Source organism: Sabethes cyaneus, chromosome 3 (assembly GCF_943734655.1).
Source record: "Sabethes cyaneus chromosome 3, idSabCyanKW18_F2, whole genome shotgun sequence".
NCBI classification, from domain to species: Eukaryota; Metazoa; Arthropoda; class Insecta; order Diptera; family Culicidae; genus Sabethes; species Sabethes cyaneus.
The window spans coordinates 87,610,742-87,633,650 of NC_071355.1; the positions used below are offsets into that span (position 1 = coordinate 87,610,742).

Consider the following 22,909-nt stretch of genomic DNA (forward strand, 5'->3'; position numbering starts at 1 on the left):
GAATGCAAGATCAAACAATATACCTAAGCTCAATCTTACCATCAACGGTAGCTTTAATTTCATTTAATCTCAGTTTTAGCCACAGTATTGAAATGTTTGTAAATTAATTCGTTAACATATAACTTGGAGTTTTAAATCTTTCATATCATGTCAAATTTTACGACGGAAAAGAAGTCATGAAGCTCTGACAGCATATTCATCATGTGTTGGCCATTATTTCTAATGTGCTTAGCCAGTTTCAAGGTCTATTATGTAACAGAATATTTTAAAATATGATTATGAGATAAATTAATGTTCAATACTGACCATAATAATGCTTAAGTTCAGATCTACTTTCATACCAAGCTAATTTTCATGTGAAAATTGTTAATTCGACTGCTTCAGATTCAAAGGTGTTGGTTTTCCATGTGAGTTCGAAAAACTGATGTCAGTTAGTTTATCGCCAGAGACTTCGCGAATATGCTTAGTAACAAACTGGTCTTTGATTATGTTCTCGAATGTAGATAGATTCTGAAGCTTACCGATATTATTACACTTGTGTGGACTTCCGGGAGATACCTGTGTCGAACATGCTTTGCAAATTTTAACTATGTTATTGTTCTTTTTCTTTGGTGCTTTGAACATTTTCTTGCACTTATAAACACATTTTAATTATGCAACCCGACAAAGTTCAAATTTCGCTTGGAAATCCTTTTCATTGATTATTTGTGGACATCCACTTTTTAAAATTTTCCGTCTTTTCTACACCAATAAATCGGTATGTTGCATACTTGGCTGTCGCCTTTCAACCAGTTCAAAATGGAAATACTCCATCAATACTTAATTTATTATAGTAAAATATTGCCTCAGCAAAATAGAATTTGAAAAAGTTATTTACAGTTAGATTAGAAATAACAGTTGGAAATAACTATGATAGTTATTTAAATTCACCTGATCTGAACGGGGTGTTTTTCATATTAGCGGGGGTTGAGTGTACTGTCAAATGAATCAAATCTGAGTAGAAGTGATCGTGCCATGCTTGCCATACAGCTAGGTAAACTATAAAATAGGGGGCCCTATTCTCACAATCAGTTCACCACACCTCACTTCTCTCACGCGTTCTATTCTCAGTCACCCCCACCTCATCTTACCGGCCCCATTTAATTTGTACAGCCACCCAGGTGAGCGGAGTCACCTAGGTGACTCTGAGAGTCGCAAATTGTGCTCTCACCCAAAAACTGTAAGTGAAGTGACTCTGAGAATAGGGTCCTGCATGAAAATTTAATAAAAAGTATGAAGGTCCATGCCTAGGGACACGAACGAGGGCCTTGCGTAGGACTACGAAATCGAATCGAAAAAACTCGATACCGTCATCCGGGGATACTTGCAACACCGGGATTACTTGCAACACTTTGGCGCATCGTGCTTTTGACAGCTCTAACGCATTTGTTTGTTAACATAACCATTTGTACCCAATGCCATTTTTAAGAAGGACGTTTACCTATTGTTTAGTTAAGTTTTAACCCATTACATCCTTGTTTTGCTTGTTTTTATACGATTGGAAAGTAATACCACTTTTAGAGTAGGAAAAATCGATGTGCAAAGTTGCGTCAGTTCATTGACATGGAATTATTTTTTTATTGTTTGGTTTCTGTATACAATAAGTGCATCATATAAGCTAACAAATAGTAACTTTGAGCTTTGTTTATATTTTGAACTTGGAGAAGAAACGATGCATTCGTGTTGTTACTTCCAATATGGCGCGGCTTGCAGCACTTGTAAAAATGAAAATGATCGTAATAGACAGTATGTACAAAGTAAGTTTGCATCTGTACGATGTTATTTTGTCTTGCACCATCTCCAGCAATATTAAATTTGTGAAAAATTCCACGTGCCTTGAAACGGCAATTTCGAGTTCGCCGACATGCTGCATTTTCACCGAATATCTTTAAAAAAGCGATAGACGAAATTGGGAAACAAAAAACGCCTGCAGTATCTCTTGTTTTACTACAAATAGATTCAAAATATCTCAAAATAGTCAGTCGCGGTTTGAAATCAGATATAAAATCATAAGAAACGCAAAATCAGAAAAGTGTTGCAAGTAACCCGTTTACTGGGTAACTTGCAACACCCCTATTTTCAGTTCATTCTACAGATTCATTTCGTTTATATTTTTTCTCATAATCATAAATCAAAAGTACTCACCACTATAAAAGGTTTGGCTACCTAAATGGTATACTTCGAAAGTTATACTAAGTCAAAGTTCAAAAGTGTTGCAAGTATCCCCGGATGACGGTATCTTGCAAATGTTTGTCACGCATTTTTTAAGTTTTCTGTATTATAATAAAGCTCTAAAACATTCCCATAAATTTGATACACGAAGACTACTTTAAATTTCCTCAATGCCCGTGCTCTGTTTAAGTTTTATCCGTTTCTTAGAGTTTGTAATTCCACTAAGAGTTTAATAAACCCAGAAGCCACAATCACACTTCTTCTGGTGATTGTCGACGAAATCGCACTTTGAAAATTTTTGTGTGACTTGTAACACAACACTAGTCAACTGAAGGTCACTGGCTGGAAATTTACGTTTAAGGATCTTGTTCAAAAGATAAAATATTTGTCATTGAACGCACAACTTACGGTTGAAATAAGTAATCTGGGTTGTCGTTTACCACTCGTTCACATTCGTCAATTTCCTTGAAACTAGAGATACACTATGTTTCTCAATTATTTCACACTTGATGGCAATACAATCGAAATTATGTAAATAATTGCATGCAACTAATTGTAAAGCAACAAATTAAACACCCGAAACCTATTTTCGGGTCAGACAATCAGAGAGCTAATTCTTCCTTACTTTGTACAACACGTCACATGCATGACCCCTTTTTCAACCCCTTGTTCATAGACATTAGTTTTGAATAAATTCTTCCAGTATATGGATGCAATCGGTCAAAATATAGGATTGGTCGCTCAATTTTTTATTACTGTTCACTTTCAAGTCATCAAATTGGACTAGGTTTATTGCAATACGCAGTCCAAAGAAATCTTGTTGGGATGAGTAGACTTATCGCTTTTCTGGCGCAGGGCGCACTTCCCCAACATGGACACTAAATTGGTCTAGACCAGGCGTATGAAACTGAAGGGTAAAGAAGCGGCTATCATCTTTTTACGCTTCCTACACGTCCGACACAAAAAGAAAAAACCTGATTTAATCCACCTAGTGGTGAAAGGAACCTTTGTTATACGGTCTTACTTGCTATTAGATAGAAATCGACAAGTCCTCGGAAAATAAATCATCTATTGGTTAAGATTGCGTGGTGCGTTTGTTTACATAAAATTTTTGGAAACTGAATAAGTTTACAAACTTTGAACGAAATAGAAGTACCGTAAAACGGGAAAACATTGATCAGTTCAGGAAAGTTGGCAGTAGTGGTTTATTTCACTTATTTATGCGAATAGTCCATTTGATCAATGTTACCCCGGTGATCAATGTTATCCCGTTTTACGGCACTTATAAATTTTGATAGTACCTTTTCTTATGAAATTGCTGAGTAAGTTGTTACTAATTTGAGTAAGTGCAAGCAAAAGCAAGTTGTAAGAGGAAATATTATTCTTTAACATATACATTGCGTAGTAAAGGTATAGTTTATGGGTTTTTGAACTATGCATAATTTCCTGTCATGCCATTCTATCTGATTCACAATAATAAAGTTTTCTTGAATAAATTTCATCAATTTTTATTAACCTTCGGTTACTCACGCTGTTTTATTTTGAACAACATGTGTAGGTTTTTGAACGCCATAGTGTTATAAAGTTACAAATCGTTGTTTATCTAACGTATATTTTTCAATAAACTTGTTATGAGCAAAATGTCATAATTATTCAATGCATTAATACGTTAAATTGTTGGGAAAATAGATCAGCATAAACCGACATTACAGAAACGAAGCTAGCAGCATTAAGGTGTACCGCAATTGGCCCCAACTGGAAGTTTCTCTCGTTTCTTCATATGGAAAAATGGTGCCTGTATGCAACAAAACTATCAGCAAATGTAAAATGTATAAAATGTATCCATCTGTCGGTAGTCGAGTAATTCGGGGTCAAAATCAGGGTATCTTTTATGATCAAAGTTCTACAGTTCCTAAACAAGCAAACATAGAGGGATACTATGTTCCGCAAAGTTGTGTATTTTTACTGTTTGCACAGCTTTGTAATACACAAAAAAATCATACAACAATTACAAAAAGAGCTAAAATAGACAAACTGATTTTACAAATGCATTTTACAATGCATATAAATAAGATTTCTCTAACTTCGCTGAAGAGATAAAAGGTTACTGTCTTCAGCAAAATTTCTTGTAATAATATACTCTAAAACTTTGCAGAACATATCAATGTGTTATATTGAAACTGAAGAAAAATAATTTTTTTTATTTCACTTTTAGGGGGATTAATCAAAATTCAAATTCTATCAGACGATAGAGCATTCAATTTCAAGAAACTCTCCCAAAGGTTTGATAAACTTTAAACCAAGTTTTCCTAGTCAAAAGTCTAGTACGCACGTTTTCTTTGGTTTGGGCTATTGTGCGCGCGAGTAACCGTGTTACAAAAGTTGGCGCGAGTGTTAATATCTTTTGACCGGTAAAACCAATTCTTATGAAATTTTGTATATATATTCGTAGTGTCAAAACCTCTCGTTTGATATAAAAATAATTGAAATTAGGTAAATTATCTTGGTTAAAATCATTATAAATAATTGTTAATTTTGGTGTGGTGTAAACGATTGCTCATAACTTTCAAATTAAACGTCCAATCAAAAAACCATTCAATAGTGATCTATCCGGCTATATTACCTGCCAAATGAAACTAATAGCGCATAAATCGGTTTGGCCATCTCTGAGAAACAGGCGATCATTTGAACCTTGTCAAAACCGGTTTTTTAAGGCTAACTTTTAAACCACTTGTTTGTTTTCAATAAAATTTGGCACAATGTTTAGCAATAGTAAGAGCGTTCATTTGGTACTAAGATTGTTGAAATTGATTGTGTGGTTCCGGAGAAAATCGTGTCACGTAGTTTTCACATTTTTGCTTATAACTTTTAAACGAAAAGTCGGACCACGAAACAAATAGCGTAGCAATATTCTCCATTATAATACCTTTCAAACAAAAGTAATATCAGACAAATCGGTTCAGCCTTCTCCGAGAAATAGGCGATAGAAAATAAGCAGCGCACACACACACATACACACACACACACACACACACACACACACACACACACACACACACACACACACACACACACACACACAGACATTGCTCAATTCGTCGAACCCTTCGATTGGTATATGTGACTCGGCCCTCCGGGCCTTAGATCAACTTTGTGTTTTTCGACCAATTCCTAAACCTTTGTTATATAGTATAACAAAGGTAAAAAGCAAAAAAGTAACTTTGTTCGAGCGCTTACCAATACACATTCATCCGAGGCTGAAGTTAGAGTGGGCTACTCACAAATACATTTGGTCCGAGGCAAAGTTTGTTATGGGCTAGATGAGATGTTGGCTACACGAAAAATGTGTGGGAATGACATTTGTGACAGTGGGGTGGTCTAGACTAATAGCGGTCCTGAGAAATTTTGCTAGGACGAGGACTTTACCACCTCCCACCACTTCCCACCACCACCTACTTCCCAAGCACAGATATCAAATTAGTATAAGTCTGAACGTCGTTATGAATCTTCGATCTTTGGAGGCGAGGGGGCTTTGTCACTTTTGTTATAAAAATAAAGGAAAAATGTAACGAGAACCATTAAATGCAAGTTTAAAAACTGGAATGAGTGTAAATTTAAGTACTGTTGTATACAACCGTACTACTCGTGACAGCTCATCATCATCGTGACAGCAAACATCATTATTCACTATCGTTACCGTATCGTCGTGGGAGGCTCCGTAGCCGCAAGGTTATCGAGTCTGCTTTGACAAGCGAGTGGTCGTGGGTTCGAATCTTAGTAGAATCAAGCCATTCGATGTCAAGTGACTTTAGCATGGGTTTATTCTCAGGCCCCTCCAATTATCCTTCCTTCCTGCTGAATTCTATATTTTACCCTCTGACGCCTCTTGACAGTGCAAATGTCCCTCCTACAGTTTAGTGTACTGGTCAGAGGTACAAATGAGTCCTCGCCAGGGACGGCTATAATATGGGGATAGTACTGGCAGTGAGGAATATGTGGGTAAAGTAGATCAAGCTTTGTTACATGTTCCCTTTTCATTTTTTCTAAAGTACACCCCAATATAGAAATCAAAGACGTAGTCGTACGTCAAAAAACTGCATGCTTTGAAATCGTGGAATAGCACCAATTTCTCACGCGTGCGTTAAGAAAAAATTTGATTGTGCTGTTCGACACTTTTCACGGTTGGGAGAGGCAATTGATTTCTTTGCTTTCGAGATAAGCAAGCTTGTGCATGATTTTTTAAATCGAGAGGAAATGAAATACATAATAGCTTTACTAAAAACGAACATTAAATATTTAAAGAAAGACAGAAAACGGGTTTTTTGAGCTGTGATATAATAAACGGATGAGAAAGCATCCTTGCTCAGAGTGAGTAACCCTTCCTAATTGGGTCCGAATATTCAAAATATACGCAACATTAAATTATACGTTATCTACTGTGCTTAGGAAATTCAAAATTAGTCGATTGCATAATCTCGCATAATGGAATCAGTATCCGAAATGTTTGTGCATCTGTGTATCTCTTCTCCTTGCGGACGCAAGAACATTTACATTTTTTTTGTTCAATCTACGTTAACCATTTATTGTAAAAATCTGCATTAAAATTTAATTGAAGATAATATCTTGCGCCTTAATTTTAATTGTGATTTCATCGTTGTTTCAGACATTACATAGCATGATATAACATAAGTAACCAACACCTACAGCAAAGCGTACCTCATTCGTGTCTCCATTGCAATTCTTATGCTTACTGCAGCGTGATTTTACCGCCTGCTCGCTTCCATTATTGTCATAATTGGAATTATTCAACACCACATTATTGTTAGAGTTAGCAAACTTTCTTCGTTTTACAAACATTTTAGTCAATTGAATTTCGGTACTTTTCCGTAATAATAAGTACTAGTACTCAACAGGTTGTAGGTACCCGGACGGCCAAGAACCAGTTTGCCTCCGAAACCGCGTAACACTTGTAGAAAAACAAATAACACTCCACTTCAAACTATCACTCTCACTTTTATCGCTAGCTTCCGCTTGCTCGCAAAACAGATTGCAAATAAGTAAAGGGAAAAACACTTGAATGTTGTGATTTACATAAGGTGGCTTCCGCTATTTATCCGAAAGTACACGCCGTGGCTTCACACGCTGTAGCACATGACCGTCTTTATACAGATTTTGAATATTGGCTTGCGCAGAGTCTACAGATATCTCACGAAAAATGACCCAAGCAATGCGCGTGGCACATCGCAGTGTTGACGCTGATGAAGCACACTTTCTAAATGAAGCCTTCGCAACGACTGTTTGAGTATCGCTACTGAAAGATGGTTTTAATCGCAACCGCAACGAGCGACTCGTCGAATCCACAACGGCACACACAACACTCATGTAAAATGGTACGTGGCCTAGTTTCGGTGTTTTCTGATCAAAGCCTTCTGAAACACGTGAATCAATTTGTGGAATCATTAGTGTTAAGTTCAGACGGTTCTAATCAGTATTAGATGCACAGCAAGGTAAGGGATCACTTAGTGAGCTTGCTTCAAATATTACCGTATTTAAATTTTCTATTATTTTTCACAATCAGTAAACTGAACTATCAAAATAATAGCTAAGCACTACCATTTTTATTCATTGCTTGTTGCCTTTTCAATGGTTCATGAAATTCAAACCATAATGAACTTTGATCGACAAGAGCTACAGTTACCCAAAACGATTGTAAAGAAAAACAGAAGCATAGAATTCTTAGATTATTTTTCGGAATGACGTGATAATGGAACAAACCCACTTAGAATATTTAATGATTTGGGACAGAAGAAATAATGCAAAATATAATGAAAATATCAAAAAGTACTGTCCAATTTGGCGAATCGCAACATATTTTGTGTGGTTAAGAGCATTAAAAGCATTGCTAATTTTCCGAAAACTAAAGTTATACGTTACACCAGTGTATACTTGCAAAAGATGAAAAACAAAGTGGAGAAATTTCTATCGTTAGAGTAGAAGAAACTGCAAAATTACCAAATGCAAGAACGTTGCATAGGTTTAGGGCCCATAAACGGAGCGCCGCCGCCGTTACCAATGTAATTTTACGGTTAGTGGGTAGTGATGTTTATGGCTTCGCTGCGAGTGTTAGAACGATACAATAAAGATCGTATTTGCAGTGCTTTTTAGCGTAAAATATAGCAATACAATCCACGAGCGAGGATTAAAATCACATAAAAGGTTGAACACGAAAAAAATCGGACACAAAAAACTTGTTAGAGTAAAACTATCCCTTTTTTATTATACAACTAGCTGACCCGACAAACTTCGTATTGCCACAAATTAACCTGTGTTGTACATAAATCATGAATCTCGGATGATCTTTATCACTTCTCGAGTTTTGCAAGTCCCCCAGTGGGCGGCGCTTCCGACGGCGGGTCACCGGCAACACTCGCGACCGGCTCGTCCTGAATGATCTAGTGTTACTATAGATAGTTTTTGTGGTCTTGTTATTGATTAATGTTTTATGGAAGAGTCTCGAATTTCTCGAGTTGGATTAGTTTTTGTGTTTCGCCAAAATTTCTGTTTTATTTGTATGAGAGTCCATATCCCCCTACCACAGGGGTGAGAGGTCTCTAACTATCATAAAATAAATTCAAGACTCAAAAATCTCCTACATGCTAAATTTGGTTCCATTTGCTTGATTAGTACTCAAATTATAAGGAAATTTGTATTTCATTTGTATGGAAGCCCACCCTCTTAAAAGGGAAAGGGGTCGTAATACACCACAGAAAAAAAATTCTGCCATCTAAAACTCTCACATGCCAAATTTGGTTCCATTTACTTGATTAGTTCTAAAGTTATGAGCAAATTTGTATTTCGTTTGAATGGGAGCCCCCCCCCCTCCTAAAAAGGTAAGAAGTCCTAATTCATCATGGGAAAAATGGTTGCCTCCAAAAACACCCACATGCCAAATGTTGTTCTATTTGCTTGATTAGTTCTCGAGTTAGGAGGAAATTTGTATTTCATTTGTACAGGAGCCCCCCCTCTTAGAGTGGGGAGGGGTCCTAATTCACCGTAGAAAATTTTCCTGCCCTCGAAAACCTTCACATGCCAAAGTTGGTTCCATTTGCTTGATTAGTTCTCGAGTTATGGGGAAATTTGTATTTCATTTGTATTGGAGCCCCCCCTCCTAATGTGGGAAGAGGTCCTAATTCATCACAGAAAAAATTCTTGCCTCCAAAAACACCTACATGCCAAATTTGGTTCCATTTGCTGGATTAGTTCTCGAGTTATGAGGAAATTTGTATCTCGTTTGTACAGGACCCCCCCTCCTAAAGTGGGGAGGGGTCCCAATTCATCATTGAAAAAAAAAGCTGTCTCCAAAAACACACACATGCCAAATTTGGTTCAATTCGCTTGATTAGTTCTCGAGTTATGAGGAAATTTGTATTTCATTTGTACAGGAGCCCCTCCTCTTAAAGTGGGGAGGGGTCCTAATTCACCATAGAAAATTTTCTTGCTCTCGAAAACCTTCACATGCCAAATTTGGTTGCATTTGCTTGATTAGTTCTCGAGTTATGAGGAAATTTGTATGGAAGTCCCCCCTCTTAAAGGGGAGAGGAGTTATAATTCCTCTTATAAAGAGGGGAGGGGTCTCAATTCACCATAGAATAAATTCTTGTCACCAAAAAAAACACCCACATGCCAAATGTTGTTCTATTTGCTTGATTAGTTCTCGAGTTAGGAGGAAATTTGTATTTCATTTGTACAGGAGCCCCCCCTCTTAGAGTGGGGAGGGGTCCTAATTCACCGTAGAAAATTTTCTTGCCCTCGAAAACCTTCACATGCCAAAGTTGGTTCCATTTGCTTGATTAGTTCTCGAGTTATGAGGAAATTTGTATGGCAGCCCCCCCTCTTAAAGGAGAGAGGAGTTACAATTCCTCTTATAAAGAGGGAGGGGTCTCAATTTACCATAGAATAAATTCTTGTCACCGAAAACACCCACATGCCAAATTTGGTTCTATTTGCTTGATTAGTTCTCGAGTTATGAGGAAATTTGTATTTCATTTGTATAGGAGCCCCCCCTCCTAAAGTGGGGAGAGGTTCTTATTCATCATAGAAAACATTCTTGCCTCCAAAAACACCTACATGCCAAATTTGGTTCCATTTGCTGGATTAGCTCTCGAGTTATAAGGAAATTTGTATTTCGTTTGTATAGGAGCCCCCCCCCCTCTTAAAGTGGGGAGGGGTCCCAATTCATCATAGAAAAAAATTTTGTCTTCAAAAACACACACATGCCAAATTTGGTTCCATTTGCTTGATTAGTTCTCGAGTTATGAGGAAATTGGTATTTCATTTGTACAGGAGCCCCCCCTCTTAAAGTGAGGAGGGGTCCTAATTCAACATAGAAAATTTTCTTGCCCTCGAAAACCTTCATATGCCAAATTTGGTTCCATTTGCTTGATTAGTTCTCGAGTTATGAGGAAATTGGTATGGAAACCCCCCCTCTTAAAGGGGAGAGGAGTTATAATTCCCCTTATAAAGAGGGGAGGGGTCTCAAATTACCCTAGAATAAATTCTTGTCACCGAAAACACCCACATGCCAAATTTGGTTCTATTTGCTTAATTAGTTCTCGAATTATGCAGAAATTTGTGTTTCATTTGTATGGGAGCCCCCCCTCTTAGTGGGGGGAGGGGTCTCTAACCATCACTAAAACCTTTCCTGGCCCTAAAAACCTCTACATGCAAATTTTCACGCCGATTGGTTCAGTAGTTTTTGATTCTATAAGGAACACAAAACAGACAGACAGACAGACAGACAGACAGATAGACAGACAGACAGACAGACAGACAGACAGAAATCCTTCTTTATAGGTATAGATATATCGTATTTATATTACTAGGTTTTATGCTTATTGTAAGACCCATGTTTTCGCTTTACTTCTTACCATACCCTATTGCCTCGCCATTTTTCAGAACACGCCCCCTAATCCTTTGCATCAGATATTTTGCCACTCACTTGTAATTCCACCCTTCTTGTTCAACTTGCTCTTCACAATCTACCAGTATTCTCTAATAGGTGTTGACCGGATTCTATAACTTGAGAACTACAGCGACGCATTTGTCATCGTACTATTTTTGGTCTCTATAATCTGTAAAAGTCATGTATGTAACATCTGTACAATTGTGTGTAATCTACAATCTTTCTGAATAGAGTACTGTGTTATTTTTTGTATTTACGCTGCAGTAAGGTTGCAATTTTCTCATTGGTTAACGCACGTACATTTATCAATGATAAAGTTTACAGACCTTCAGTAGCAGAAATTGGAAAAATAATGCAGTACTCTATTCAGACAGATTATAGATTACACTCAGCTCCACAAAAGTTACACACACGACATGTACAGGTTTTGCTACTCTGAGGTAGTACAGTCCAATGAGCGTAACTAAGCACACCAACCAAGTTAAAAATTCTCCAAGTCTTTGTAGCACATCACAAGCCTTGGATTTGGAATAGTTCAACATTTCCGCCAACTCACAGCTGATAATCCGTAGCATTGGTGAAGAGAGAACGGAGATCCGTCGAGAAACAATCAAGTTACGGCCATTTCCGTGAAATCAATACCAGTAACATCTATTGCTCTGACCATTTTAAGACATGACGCAAACCATATCAATATGAGCGTCAGACATTAAGGTTTTATAAGCTACTGGCACTGAATGCAATTCCAGGTCCGCAGCTTGCCATGGCAACCGTGTAGCAGGTTCTAGGGATCCCGGCGTTTTTAAAAATATCCGAAATCATATCAATATGGGTGTCAAACTTCAGGATTTTCAACCCGCTTCAATTGATTCAATATCGGTATGGTTTCGGTCATGTTTTAAAATTGCCATAGAACGTTACTGGTAACATTTCCAGTACTCACTTTACCGAAATGGCCATATCTCGATTGTTTCTCGGCGGCTCTCCATTCTTTTATCACCAATCGACTGAAAGGAGGAACACAATTATTCCCCTCTGATATAAAAATATAAATCAATTTTCCTTTTCTAGCCTAAACAAACCTACAAATGTGCGAGGCAGAGGCGTCAAGAACGCTTTATTGAGTAACATCCATACTAAATTAAGGGGGGACCCTACTCTGGAAGGTAAAAAAATAATAGATTTTCGTTAATTTTTCGGATGCTGGAATTTAAGTTAAGTGTTGGGATATTTTGGGTATTGGTTAAGGTATATTTAAAGATATGTTTTGTATATTGGTTAAGGTATATTTAAAGATATATTTTGTATTTTTTGGATACCAGAATAGTGATTATGTGGTGGCAACTGCGCGCGTGGATATTTTCTAGGAAAGTTTCTTACTGGCGGCACATGTCGGGAGCCAACGTAGTATCGGAGAATGAATTTCAAAGATGATTTTGAAGCTTTAGGTCAATACCTAGATTGTTACGTAGCGGTTTTTGAAAATTCGAAAAATTACCAAAATGGCGGCAATTTTTCCAAAAGAAAGGTGTTTTTTTTTCATCAAAAATCGCCAATTAAGAGCTCATAAAAAATTGAGAAATTGAATTATCAAAAAACGGCTACGTAACAATTTAGATAATTCATTTTTACACGCTGAAAAAAAATTTCAGCTGAATCAGACTACCGTCATCCGGGGATACTTGCAACACTTTTGAACTTTGACTTAGTATAACTTTCGAAGTATACCGTTTAGCTCCAAGTGTAAGTAGCCAAAACTTGTATAGTGGTGACTACTTTTGATTTATGATTATGAGAAAAAATATAAACTAAATGAATTTGCAGAATGAACCGTAAATAGGGGTGTTGCAAGTTACCCAGTAAACGGGGTTACTTGCAACACTTTTCTGATTTTGCGTTTCTTATGATTTTATATCTGATTTCAAACCGCGAATGACTATTTTGAGATATTTTGAATGTATTTGTAGTGAAACAAGAGATACTGGAGGCGTTTTTTGTTTCCCAATTTCGTCTATCGCTTTTTTAAAGATATTCGGTGAAAATGCAGCATGTCGGCGAACTCCAAATTGCCGTTTCAAGGCACGTGGAATTTTTCACAATTTTAATTTTTCTGGAGATGATGGTAGACAAAATAACATCGTACAGATGCAAACTTGCTTTGTACATACTGTCTATTACGATAATTTTCATTTTTACAAGTACTGCAAGCCGCGCCATATTGGAAGTAACAACACGAATTCATCGTTTCTTCTCCAAGTTCAAAATATAAACAAAGCTCAAAGTTGCTATTTGTTAGCTTATATGATGCACTTATTGTTTATAGAAACCAAACAGTAAATAATAATTCCATGTCAATGAACTGACGCAACTTTGCACATCAATTTTTCCTACTCTGAAAGTGACATTGCTTTCCAATCGTATAAAAACAAGCAAAACAATGATGTAATGGATTGAACTTAACTAAACAATAGGTAAACATCCCTTCTTTAAAATGGCATTGGGTACAAATGGTTATGTTAACAAACAAATGCGTTAGAGCTGTCCAAAGCGCGATGCGCCAAAGTGTTGCTATTGCAAGTAACCCCGGTGTTGCAAGTATTCCCGGATGACGGTACTAGATTCTGAGATACTCGTACCGCCAGCTGAAAAAACATGGTTTCGAGAAAAACGCGTTTAAAGTTTCGTACAGCAATACACTTTCTGTTAAGTGACCCCACAGTTTTCGCCATAACTTTTCAACTAGATCAGATATCAAAAAATCCTTTTGAATGACTTTTCTAAAGGTATAAGAGTCTCGAAAATGTAAAAAAATAAAATTCGATGTTTACGACTTTCCAGAGTAGGGTCCCCCTCAATTATATCGCCGGCGTTGGTGGCAATATAGTTGCCGCTGCCTGTCTGGCGTAAAACGTTGGTGGCAATATTTTTGCCACCCTCTCGCAGGATCAGTTTTAATAAACTGATCAAGTTCTACCATTTAAATCTACAACTATACGTTATTCGTTAACATTTAGTTTTTTTGCTGGAAAAATAGCTGGAAAACTTGAAAAAATTGGTGGCAATATAGCTGCCACTGCCCGTCTAGCGCAAAACGTTGGTGGCAATATGTTTGCCGCAGCACGTTAAGCCCAAAAGACATGTTCTCGAATATTGGTTCTAAGTTTTTGGATAAATCCGCATAATCTGTCACAAAACGCCGTAAACTAAATATTACCATCCAAAAAAGTTTCCAATTTAATGGTTTTTCTACGAATTTAAACCAAATTTACTGTTGACACTCAAAAACCAAGATTTGTTTTCATAAAAGTGGTACGTAAATTACCATTTTTTAAATTCAGCGGTTTAAAAACATTGAGAATGTTGCCAAAGGCTATCAGAACATATTGAGTACATAATATGCTAAAACGATATTGTTAGAAAAGCAAAAACAATATTTTCCGTTGGTGGCAATATAGTTGCCACTGCCTTATAAAGGGTTAAACGGGAGATTGCTTTATAACTGTTATAGTCTGTACCACATACGCGCATTCGACAAGCTGAAAATTCAAACCACACAGACACCACAATAGTGTCGCAAGCCGAAATAAGTCGCGGCAATTTTAGTATTTCTCACGATCATAACTCAAATTTAAAAGCGTTTCATTAAGACCCAAATTCACTCACATATTCGGTCAATGTTATCCAACCAATTGGTATGAAACTCTTGTCTCAAATAAGTTTAGTTCCAACATAATTCATGAACATTGTTCAGGCTACTGCTTAATAGGCCAAAAATACCAACACGTACCCTAACTCAGAAATAAAACATATAGGGCTATCGTGAAATTTTTGTCGCTAAGAGATTATAAATTGGCAAATAAGAGAAAAAATATTTTTAAAATTTTGTATGTATTGAAACATGGTGTTTCCAATTACTGGATTACTGCGAAAATTTTCTTACTGTTTCATAAAAAATATTTGTTCAACGATACTTGATTGAAAAGTTTTCAACTTTTAAAATAAACGATGTCCGAGAAAATTAGCAAATTTCCATTTGAGTCATAGGAGACATTAATTTTTTTAAATTTTGCTTTCATTAATAGAATAGCCATACTGTGTACAGCAATCGGGGCCAACTACAAAAGACAATCTTTGTCACTGTCGCAGTGGAACCAGTACACTCAAAATAATCCACACATAACTAATGGAAAATTTCCATATGAAAATCCTTATGATTATTATGTGCCACATATAAACACAATCCGCCCAGAAGTTCACATGAAAATTATATGCATATGAATATTATGTGCAAATTTTAAAGGTAAATTTTAAAAACACATAAATGGTAACTGTTTGGCACATAAAGTTCATTTACTGGGCACGTGGAAAAAATCTATGTGTGAAACACATAGAAACTATACGAAAAGTTTTCTGAGTGTACCCTTCTGGAATACAAAAAAATAATAACCATAGGTCTACAAAATGGCATAAAATACTGAGAGTTTTTAATTCCAGCAAATGGTGCGTTATTTACACTACTACCAATATATGTGCTGACATATCTGGTATTTGAGTGACAACTGGCGCTACTGTATATGAACGATTCAATGATACACTAGCGCCAGCAGCAAGTTGTTGTCACTGCAAAACTAATTCTCTTCAATGAGCCCGGAATGTAGGCAATAGCGAGAAGTTATCCATCGGTCTCTCTTTTCTTGTCTCTTTTGATCTGTTTTTGAAAAGCATTTAATCGCTGTGCTAGCTATTTCGGCCATTCGGATTTAAAAAACACAGACACCACTATAGGGCTCAATTTTGCCGCAGCGACTTCATCCTTCCTCGCGACTATAACTCAAATTCAGTAGCGTTTTGTGAAGACCAAAACACACGCCGATATTCAGTAAATATTAGTCTATCAACTGGTATAAAAATCTTGTCTCGAATAAATATAGTTTCAACATAGTTTCTGAATATTGTTCAGGCTACCGCTTAATGGGCTGGAAATACCCACCCGTACCCTATATAAAACTGCTTACAGTCTGACTACTTCATTATTGCCGCGCGCTAATATTGTATTTTCAAGATTTAAATTTTCCAGATTTTCAGTGGACCTTAACGTGCGTTTAGACTGAGCAATTTTATGGCAACATGGTGATGCACAGAAATCTCTCTTAATGAGCCACCCAGTGTGAACTGGGCTGGGAATGCGCCGTAAATACGTAAGAGAGAGTAATACTTAGTTCAACAATCTGATGGATAACGATTGACTCTATACCTAAATGCCCCATAAATAACATTTTTAAATTTTGCTTGGTTGAGGTGTTGCAGTTAAATATTGAATGCAGTATTATTGCATGTTAAATGCAGTTAAAGCAAAATCATTACACTGAGTACAGGACAGCTCTGATTATATGAGGACAAAACAAAAAACACGAGAATTAAATTTTTAGAAAAGATCAAGTAAACGAAGTTGAAAAAATATCGGACCATTTTGTACCACGAAAAGTGTTCGGTTCGTCAAAATTGGTGTAACTTTGACAAATAAAAACTTCAATAAAATTACCGACACATTTCCATATAAACGATTTAATTTGCTTGAAGTTCTCTAAATAGCAATGATCGGAACGCTTTTGACAGTATTTTAAAAGGAATATACCGAAATTAGAACATAAAATGGTCGGTATTAAATCAGACCGAACCAATTGACACAACTCTGATTTCGAGAAAAACGCGTTCAAAGTTTACTGCTCTGTATGATTTACAGCTATCAATCGTTTGAAATCATCTCTTAACCTTAGCTTCTTTGCAACATTTATGTTGTCTGATTAAAGTAAAATGTAGATTAGAAAATACTTGATCGTTTGCTGTAATTAACTTTTTTTTTAATTTTGCGACTTGGTCCGGTCTTTAACAGTTAACACCGACCAAATATGAAACATAAAATATGAAATCCACGTTCATAGATTGAGGGTTGAAACGGTTGAAACGGTATTTCAAATACGCTACGAAACTCATGTAAGCCTTTCATCATAGCCTCAATGAATAAATAGCTGAATAGATAAACTGCAAACGAATATCAAAAAAATTATACATTATATCTGATAAATCACGTTTTGAATCTACACTTAATTTGAAGGTAATCTCATAAATTCACACCATTTATAAAAATAAAATTTACCGTTTTTTGTTTTTTGATTTCCTGTCCGGTTTCACTCATGCCGATCCGAATTTAGAATAATACAACACTCAACTAAATTACAAATTACAATCAATAAAGTAGTCTGCAAAATTTAGTATATCAAATGGAACTGTAAATGAGTTCACCCGGAAAAAACGTATTAAAACTGCTTCAAGCTACTACCATAATGACAATCGACGTGGCTGAAGACTAAAGAGTATCAAATTAGCTTAAATTAGCTTTATATCGAGAGATGTTTAGACAATTTTTTCACTTCAGTACTCACAGATCACAAGTGCGGGCAGCAGACAAATTGAATGAAACTAATGTAAACAACGCTCGTGCGTGGAACTGGAAATACGAAGGATAAAAAGACAGACAAAAAGATTATTTGACGGATTTGATTTGATGTGACCAGAGCTGCCATATGACCTGGAAAATAAAATTTTTTGCAACTGCTTGAATAAACTGCTCGAAACCCGTTAGCAGTGATCTAAACCAAACTGGCCGAAATCGGTTCTACCGGAACTCAAAAGTGGTCATTTGGAATTCTCTTTGAAAATATGACACATGGGGTATCAAATCACCGGATTTTTCAACACGAGCTCTTAAGTGGATTTTGAGCCGATTTGGACATTTTCACACCCCATTTGCCATATTTAAGAAAAGAATTCCAAATGATTGAGTTCCGGTGGAACCGATGCTGGATATTCCGGAATGTCCAGATCGACCCAAAATACATCCAAATATGCACTAAAGAGCTCGTGTTGAAAAATCCGGTCATTTGATACCCCATTTACCATATTTTCGAAGAGAATACTAAATGACCACTTTTGAGTTCCGGTAGAACCGACAACGGATGTTTCGAAGTGTGAGGCGTTAGCCAGCGCTCTACAGGATAGTGTAAAAGTCATTATTAGTGACTACACGCAGAAAAATGATGACAGTTTGAAGCAACAATCCCTTGTTGTTGAGTTCAACTTGTATCATATTTTTGAATCAAAAAAATATTGTTTAAACTGAATTCGTACTCCTTTTGCTTCTACTAGATCGTTTATAAACCCAAAGTACTTTTTAATTCTACATTTTTTTCTTTGATAGAAACTAGCAATTATTCGAAATAACAAACCTTATTGTTGAACTAAAAAGTCGAACAGTTAAAACCAAAACTATATCTGAGTTAGCCTTCAGTCTACAATATTTTTTGTTGAATTTATGCAGAATTTTTTTGCATTTACGATTTTTTTCTGCGTGTACAAATAAAATGGATAACTTTTGCGCAGTCAATTAAGCAGATTTCTAATTTTATTTCATCTGTTACTTATGACGTCAAAAAAATCCCAACGCTATCTGGAATATCTCCGGGAAAATGGAACCATAATTTACCAGCATACTTTTCCATTAAAGGTCAATCTAATGTGGTTCTTTTAAGACTTGTTGCCTAAAAATCGATTGAAAATCAATGGATATAGAGCCAAAAGTGTAACTGAAAGGTGGTTCTACAACAATAATTGTACCCACTAGCCGCCATTACGCACGTGAAAAGGTGGATGGAATATTAATACAGGAAGTGATTTACCCTGTGAACAAACCCGATTCTTCCATGAGAACGAAATGCGAAAAACTATATATCATCTGTATCATTTTCACGATACACTTAAATTCTATCAAAAATCCTATGAATTTCGTATGGGCAATTGAAGGATAGTCCAATGATAGTTCCATGGTTACCAGCAGGGGCGGACTGGCAAATGCCCGGTGGGCCCCAGTAAAAATTTCGTCGTTAAGCCTAGTATCGACCTGAAAAGAAATGGGTAAAAAGATAGGCCAAGAAATGCTAAAGAAAAGATTTTCCGTTTGCGATTTCTTTACCAGTATGCACCTCACAAGAAATATTGTTTTACTTTCAGATGGCGCAGTTTTACATGCTAGTGAATTGAAACGTCACTTTTCCGTACGGCATAATATCCGGCGCAATTATTACCACAAGAAAAAATGACAGATAATTGCTTGCCTTGCAGTTGTCAAAATTTCTTCGGTAAATACCACGATTTTTTCTTGAGCTGTTTTCTTTTCAGCTGGATACTAGGCTTTACACAAAATGAGATTTTCCAAAATTTTTATTTCAGTCAAACTTTTTCTACAACTCACGAATGTTCAATTGCTGAGGCCCCATGATTTATGAAATCAACCGATTTGATGATTGAAAATTCAGCTTCAAATGGGACTATTGGGGCCCCGAACTTTAAACCAAAATTTCTCTTTCAGTTAAACTTTTTCTACGACTCACGAATGTTCGATTGCTGGGGCCCCATGACTCATGAAATCAACCGATTTGAAGATTGAAAATTCAGCTTTAAATGGGACTATTGGGGCCCCGAACTTTAAACCAAAATTTTTCTTTCAATTAAACTTTTTCTATGACTCACGAATGTTCGATTGCTGGGGCCCCGTGATTCATGAAACCATTTAAGTTGAGCTGTTGGGGTCCAAGCTCAGAAAATATTACCAGCTTCAATTCTGAGTAATTAAAAGTAGAATTAGTATTTCATCCGCAGTTATTTGACTACTTATAAATATCGAACTGTCGGTTTAAGCTCCATACTTAGTTTACTTCAGTGGCGACGGTCCGTTATAGATCCTGCGCCGAATGAATTATGGTCCTTCAGTACTCAATCCTGGGCTACCTTTCTTCAAACCGCGCCATGTACTTCGTTTTGACGGTGTTAATGGTAAGTCGCAATTTCTCAATTTCTGCTCTTCTTTTGATTTCGGTGATATCGACGTCATCCGCAAAATCAAAAAGCACGTGAGGTCTCATTTGCTATTCTGACTCATAATTTTTACTCATCCAGCGTCACATGAATCAACGTAACTAGTTCTGTGGGAAAACCATGTCCTAGCGTTAACTGTCACAGCTCATTTCGTTTTACTGAATCGTATGCCGCCTTGAAATCCATAAAAACATGATGAATCTGCAAGTTGTACTCCCGGAACTCGTCAGTTACTATAGACGCAGGGTAAATATCTGATCCATCGTGAAGCGACCCTCATGAAAACCAGCTTGATACTCGCCGACGAAGAACTCAGCTAACGGACTCAGCCACACACGATAGGGAGAGCACTTTATAGGCAAAATTGAGCAACGTAATGTCTCGATAGTTTTTACTCTCAAGTCGATGTCCGTTTTTTAAATTATGGGAAATGAGACCAATCAACCACTCCTCCGAGATTTGTTTTCCTCCCATATTCTGTTCGTGACAATAAGGTGGCGAATTGTTTCGTACAGCTGCTCGCTCCTCGCTTTTAGAAGTTCAGCCAGGATAGCATCCTTTACAGCAACTTTACCGTTTTTCAGCTCACTGATTGCTCTTTTGACCTCCTCCTGTGTTGATTGCTCCACAGTTTTTCCGTCGCTCAAAATTCTTATCCTGTACCTGCTGATCTTCGTGTTAACTTCTCTATTCAACAGCGTCTGGAAATACTCTTCCACCTGGCTGCTACCGTCGTTTTGTCAGTAAGCAGGTTGCCAGCACTATCATTGCACATCACAGGCATGGCAAAATTCTTGCACCTGACCGTTTTGTAGAAACTCCGTGTGTCGTTGCTGGCGAACCTTTCCTCTGGACTGGCGAGCACGTGCTCTTCGTACTGACATTTTTAGACGGTGGGTTCTTTCTTCCGCAGCTCTACCAGGACGAACCAAAAAGATTCGCGCAGAGTTTCGGGCCTTCCTCACATCGGAATCGTGTGAAGAAATTCTGCAGAGGATTCGCACAGAATACCTTGCTTATAGAAGCAGAATTCTTATAGGAAAATCCAAGAGTTTAATCCCAGGGATAGCTACAACTCGGCACGGGAATCGCCTGCACTATGGACTGTTTTGTTCTGATTTGAAGACGCAGTAAGCTACTCATATATATTGAACTGTTTACATCCCATCATTTATAAAATCAGCTTATTTGATACTTGCAATTTTGCATGTCATTAACCCTATAACATAAAATCTGCAGAAATATAAATGGGTGATAGATGAGGAAAACGTTGCATTGCTGGCAAAGATGCACAGTGGCACTTATCAGAACGTGAAAAGTTCTCTTCCGGGTTCGCTGAAGCACGGTCAATAAAGAATCAAATATTCACGCTGCGGCAGATCCTCCAAAAATTTCATGAATACAGAATTCTACGCACAATTATTTCATTGATTTCAAAGTTGCGCATGATTCCATCGACCGTAAAATCATGGCCATTCTAACCTCGCAGTGGACTTTATCAACGTGATGGTCCCTCATGTGGGCTGTTCAACATGCCGTTACAGGATGTTATTAAAGGAGCACACACAGGCACAATCTTCAGCAAATCTAGTTAGTTCGTCTGCTTTGCCAATGAAATGGATATTGTCGATAGAACAACATCTGTGGTGGAGGCTGAAAAAACTAAAACTCAAAGTAGCGAAGATTGGGTTGAAGAAAAATACGTCCAAACTAAAGTACCGTGAACCGCTAATATGCCGCACACGCTAAAAGTTGATAACTCGGTCCTAATAACGACTGAGTTTGTTTTGTTTCGAGCATCGAGCCGCTATGCTGCCCGTTCTCCCGATACTCGACACTCGACAGTGACTGAGTCGAGTCAAGTTGCACGGGGCCCCTAATCTCAAAGGCCCGGTGGGCCCTTTGACTTCCAGTCCGCCCCTGGTTACCAGAAGGGTGGACGGATGAGTATATCCCTATCTACAAGTATAACGACAAGCTGGATTGTGAGAACTATCCTGTCCATGGTTTCATAGTTGACGTAAAAACCAACACCATCCTTAACCCTTCTTTATCGGCACAGACTTCACAGCCGGAGGTCAATTGCGGGGCTATAGTGCAACGATCCTACTGACTCCAGAAACACCACCCGCCGAGACTCGAACACCCGACTACTAGCTTGCTGGACTATCAACGTACATCGAACCTAATTGGGCGGACAACAAACATATGTTGTTTGCGGATTGGACATGTTTATTATCATCGTTGACAATGCGTACATTTTGGTCAACTATGAAATAATGGGTAGTATCGGGCGAACACTCCATTGACTGTCGCCACCAGCCAATAAATTCACAGGAAATTATCAGTCGGTATGCAATATCTTTATCCTGCTCCTACGGCAGATCCAACGTAAGTGCCACAAATTCCGAGTCGCTATGCATTTATCGACTTCAAAGTCGCACATTATAGTGTAAACCGGCAAGAGCTTTAAAAAAACTTCGGGAGAAGCTGATCAGACTACGGGTACGATGGATAGGATTCAATTCAATGGACGAATTTCGGGTGGACTGGTCCGATAGAATCTCGGATTCAAATCTCGTAAGGTCCTTTGACAAAGTGATGCCTGGTATTCAATAATGCGTTATAAGGTGAGTGGATCACCATGCTGCATTGATTTTCAACAAATCAGGTCACAACAATGCCAACTCTGATATTAGATGGTGTATAAAAAGCAAACGTCTTTCTAAGACTTGGCCCTTTTTTATCGACAAACTTCACAGCCGGCTATTAAAGTACAGGATGATTGTATTAGATGGTGTATTA

General features: G+C 37.4%; 1 protein-coding gene across 3 annotated transcripts in view; it reads right to left on the reverse strand.

Annotated features, from left to right (window-relative positions):
• The window catches only part of LOC128739758 (bifunctional 3'-phosphoadenosine 5'-phosphosulfate synthase), a 38,005-nt gene extending 20,350 nt beyond the window's left edge, over nt 1–17,655 (reverse strand). The window contains exons 1-2 of one of the 3 annotated variants that reach the window (XM_053835260.1): nt 17,617–17,655; nt 17,331–17,540 (exon numbers count right to left, since the gene is read on the reverse strand). In XM_053835260.1, coding sequence (XP_053691235.1) covers nt 17,331–17,369 — 39 coding nt within the window. In that variant the 5' untranslated portion in view covers nt 17,370–17,540; nt 17,617–17,655. Of the gene's footprint in view, nt 1–6,927; nt 7,487–17,330 lie in introns of those variants that run through there. The other 2 variants (XM_053835259.1, XM_053835258.1) reach the window with 2 other exon arrangements.
• Between the last annotated feature and the right edge of the window lie 5,254 nt (nt 17,656–22,909).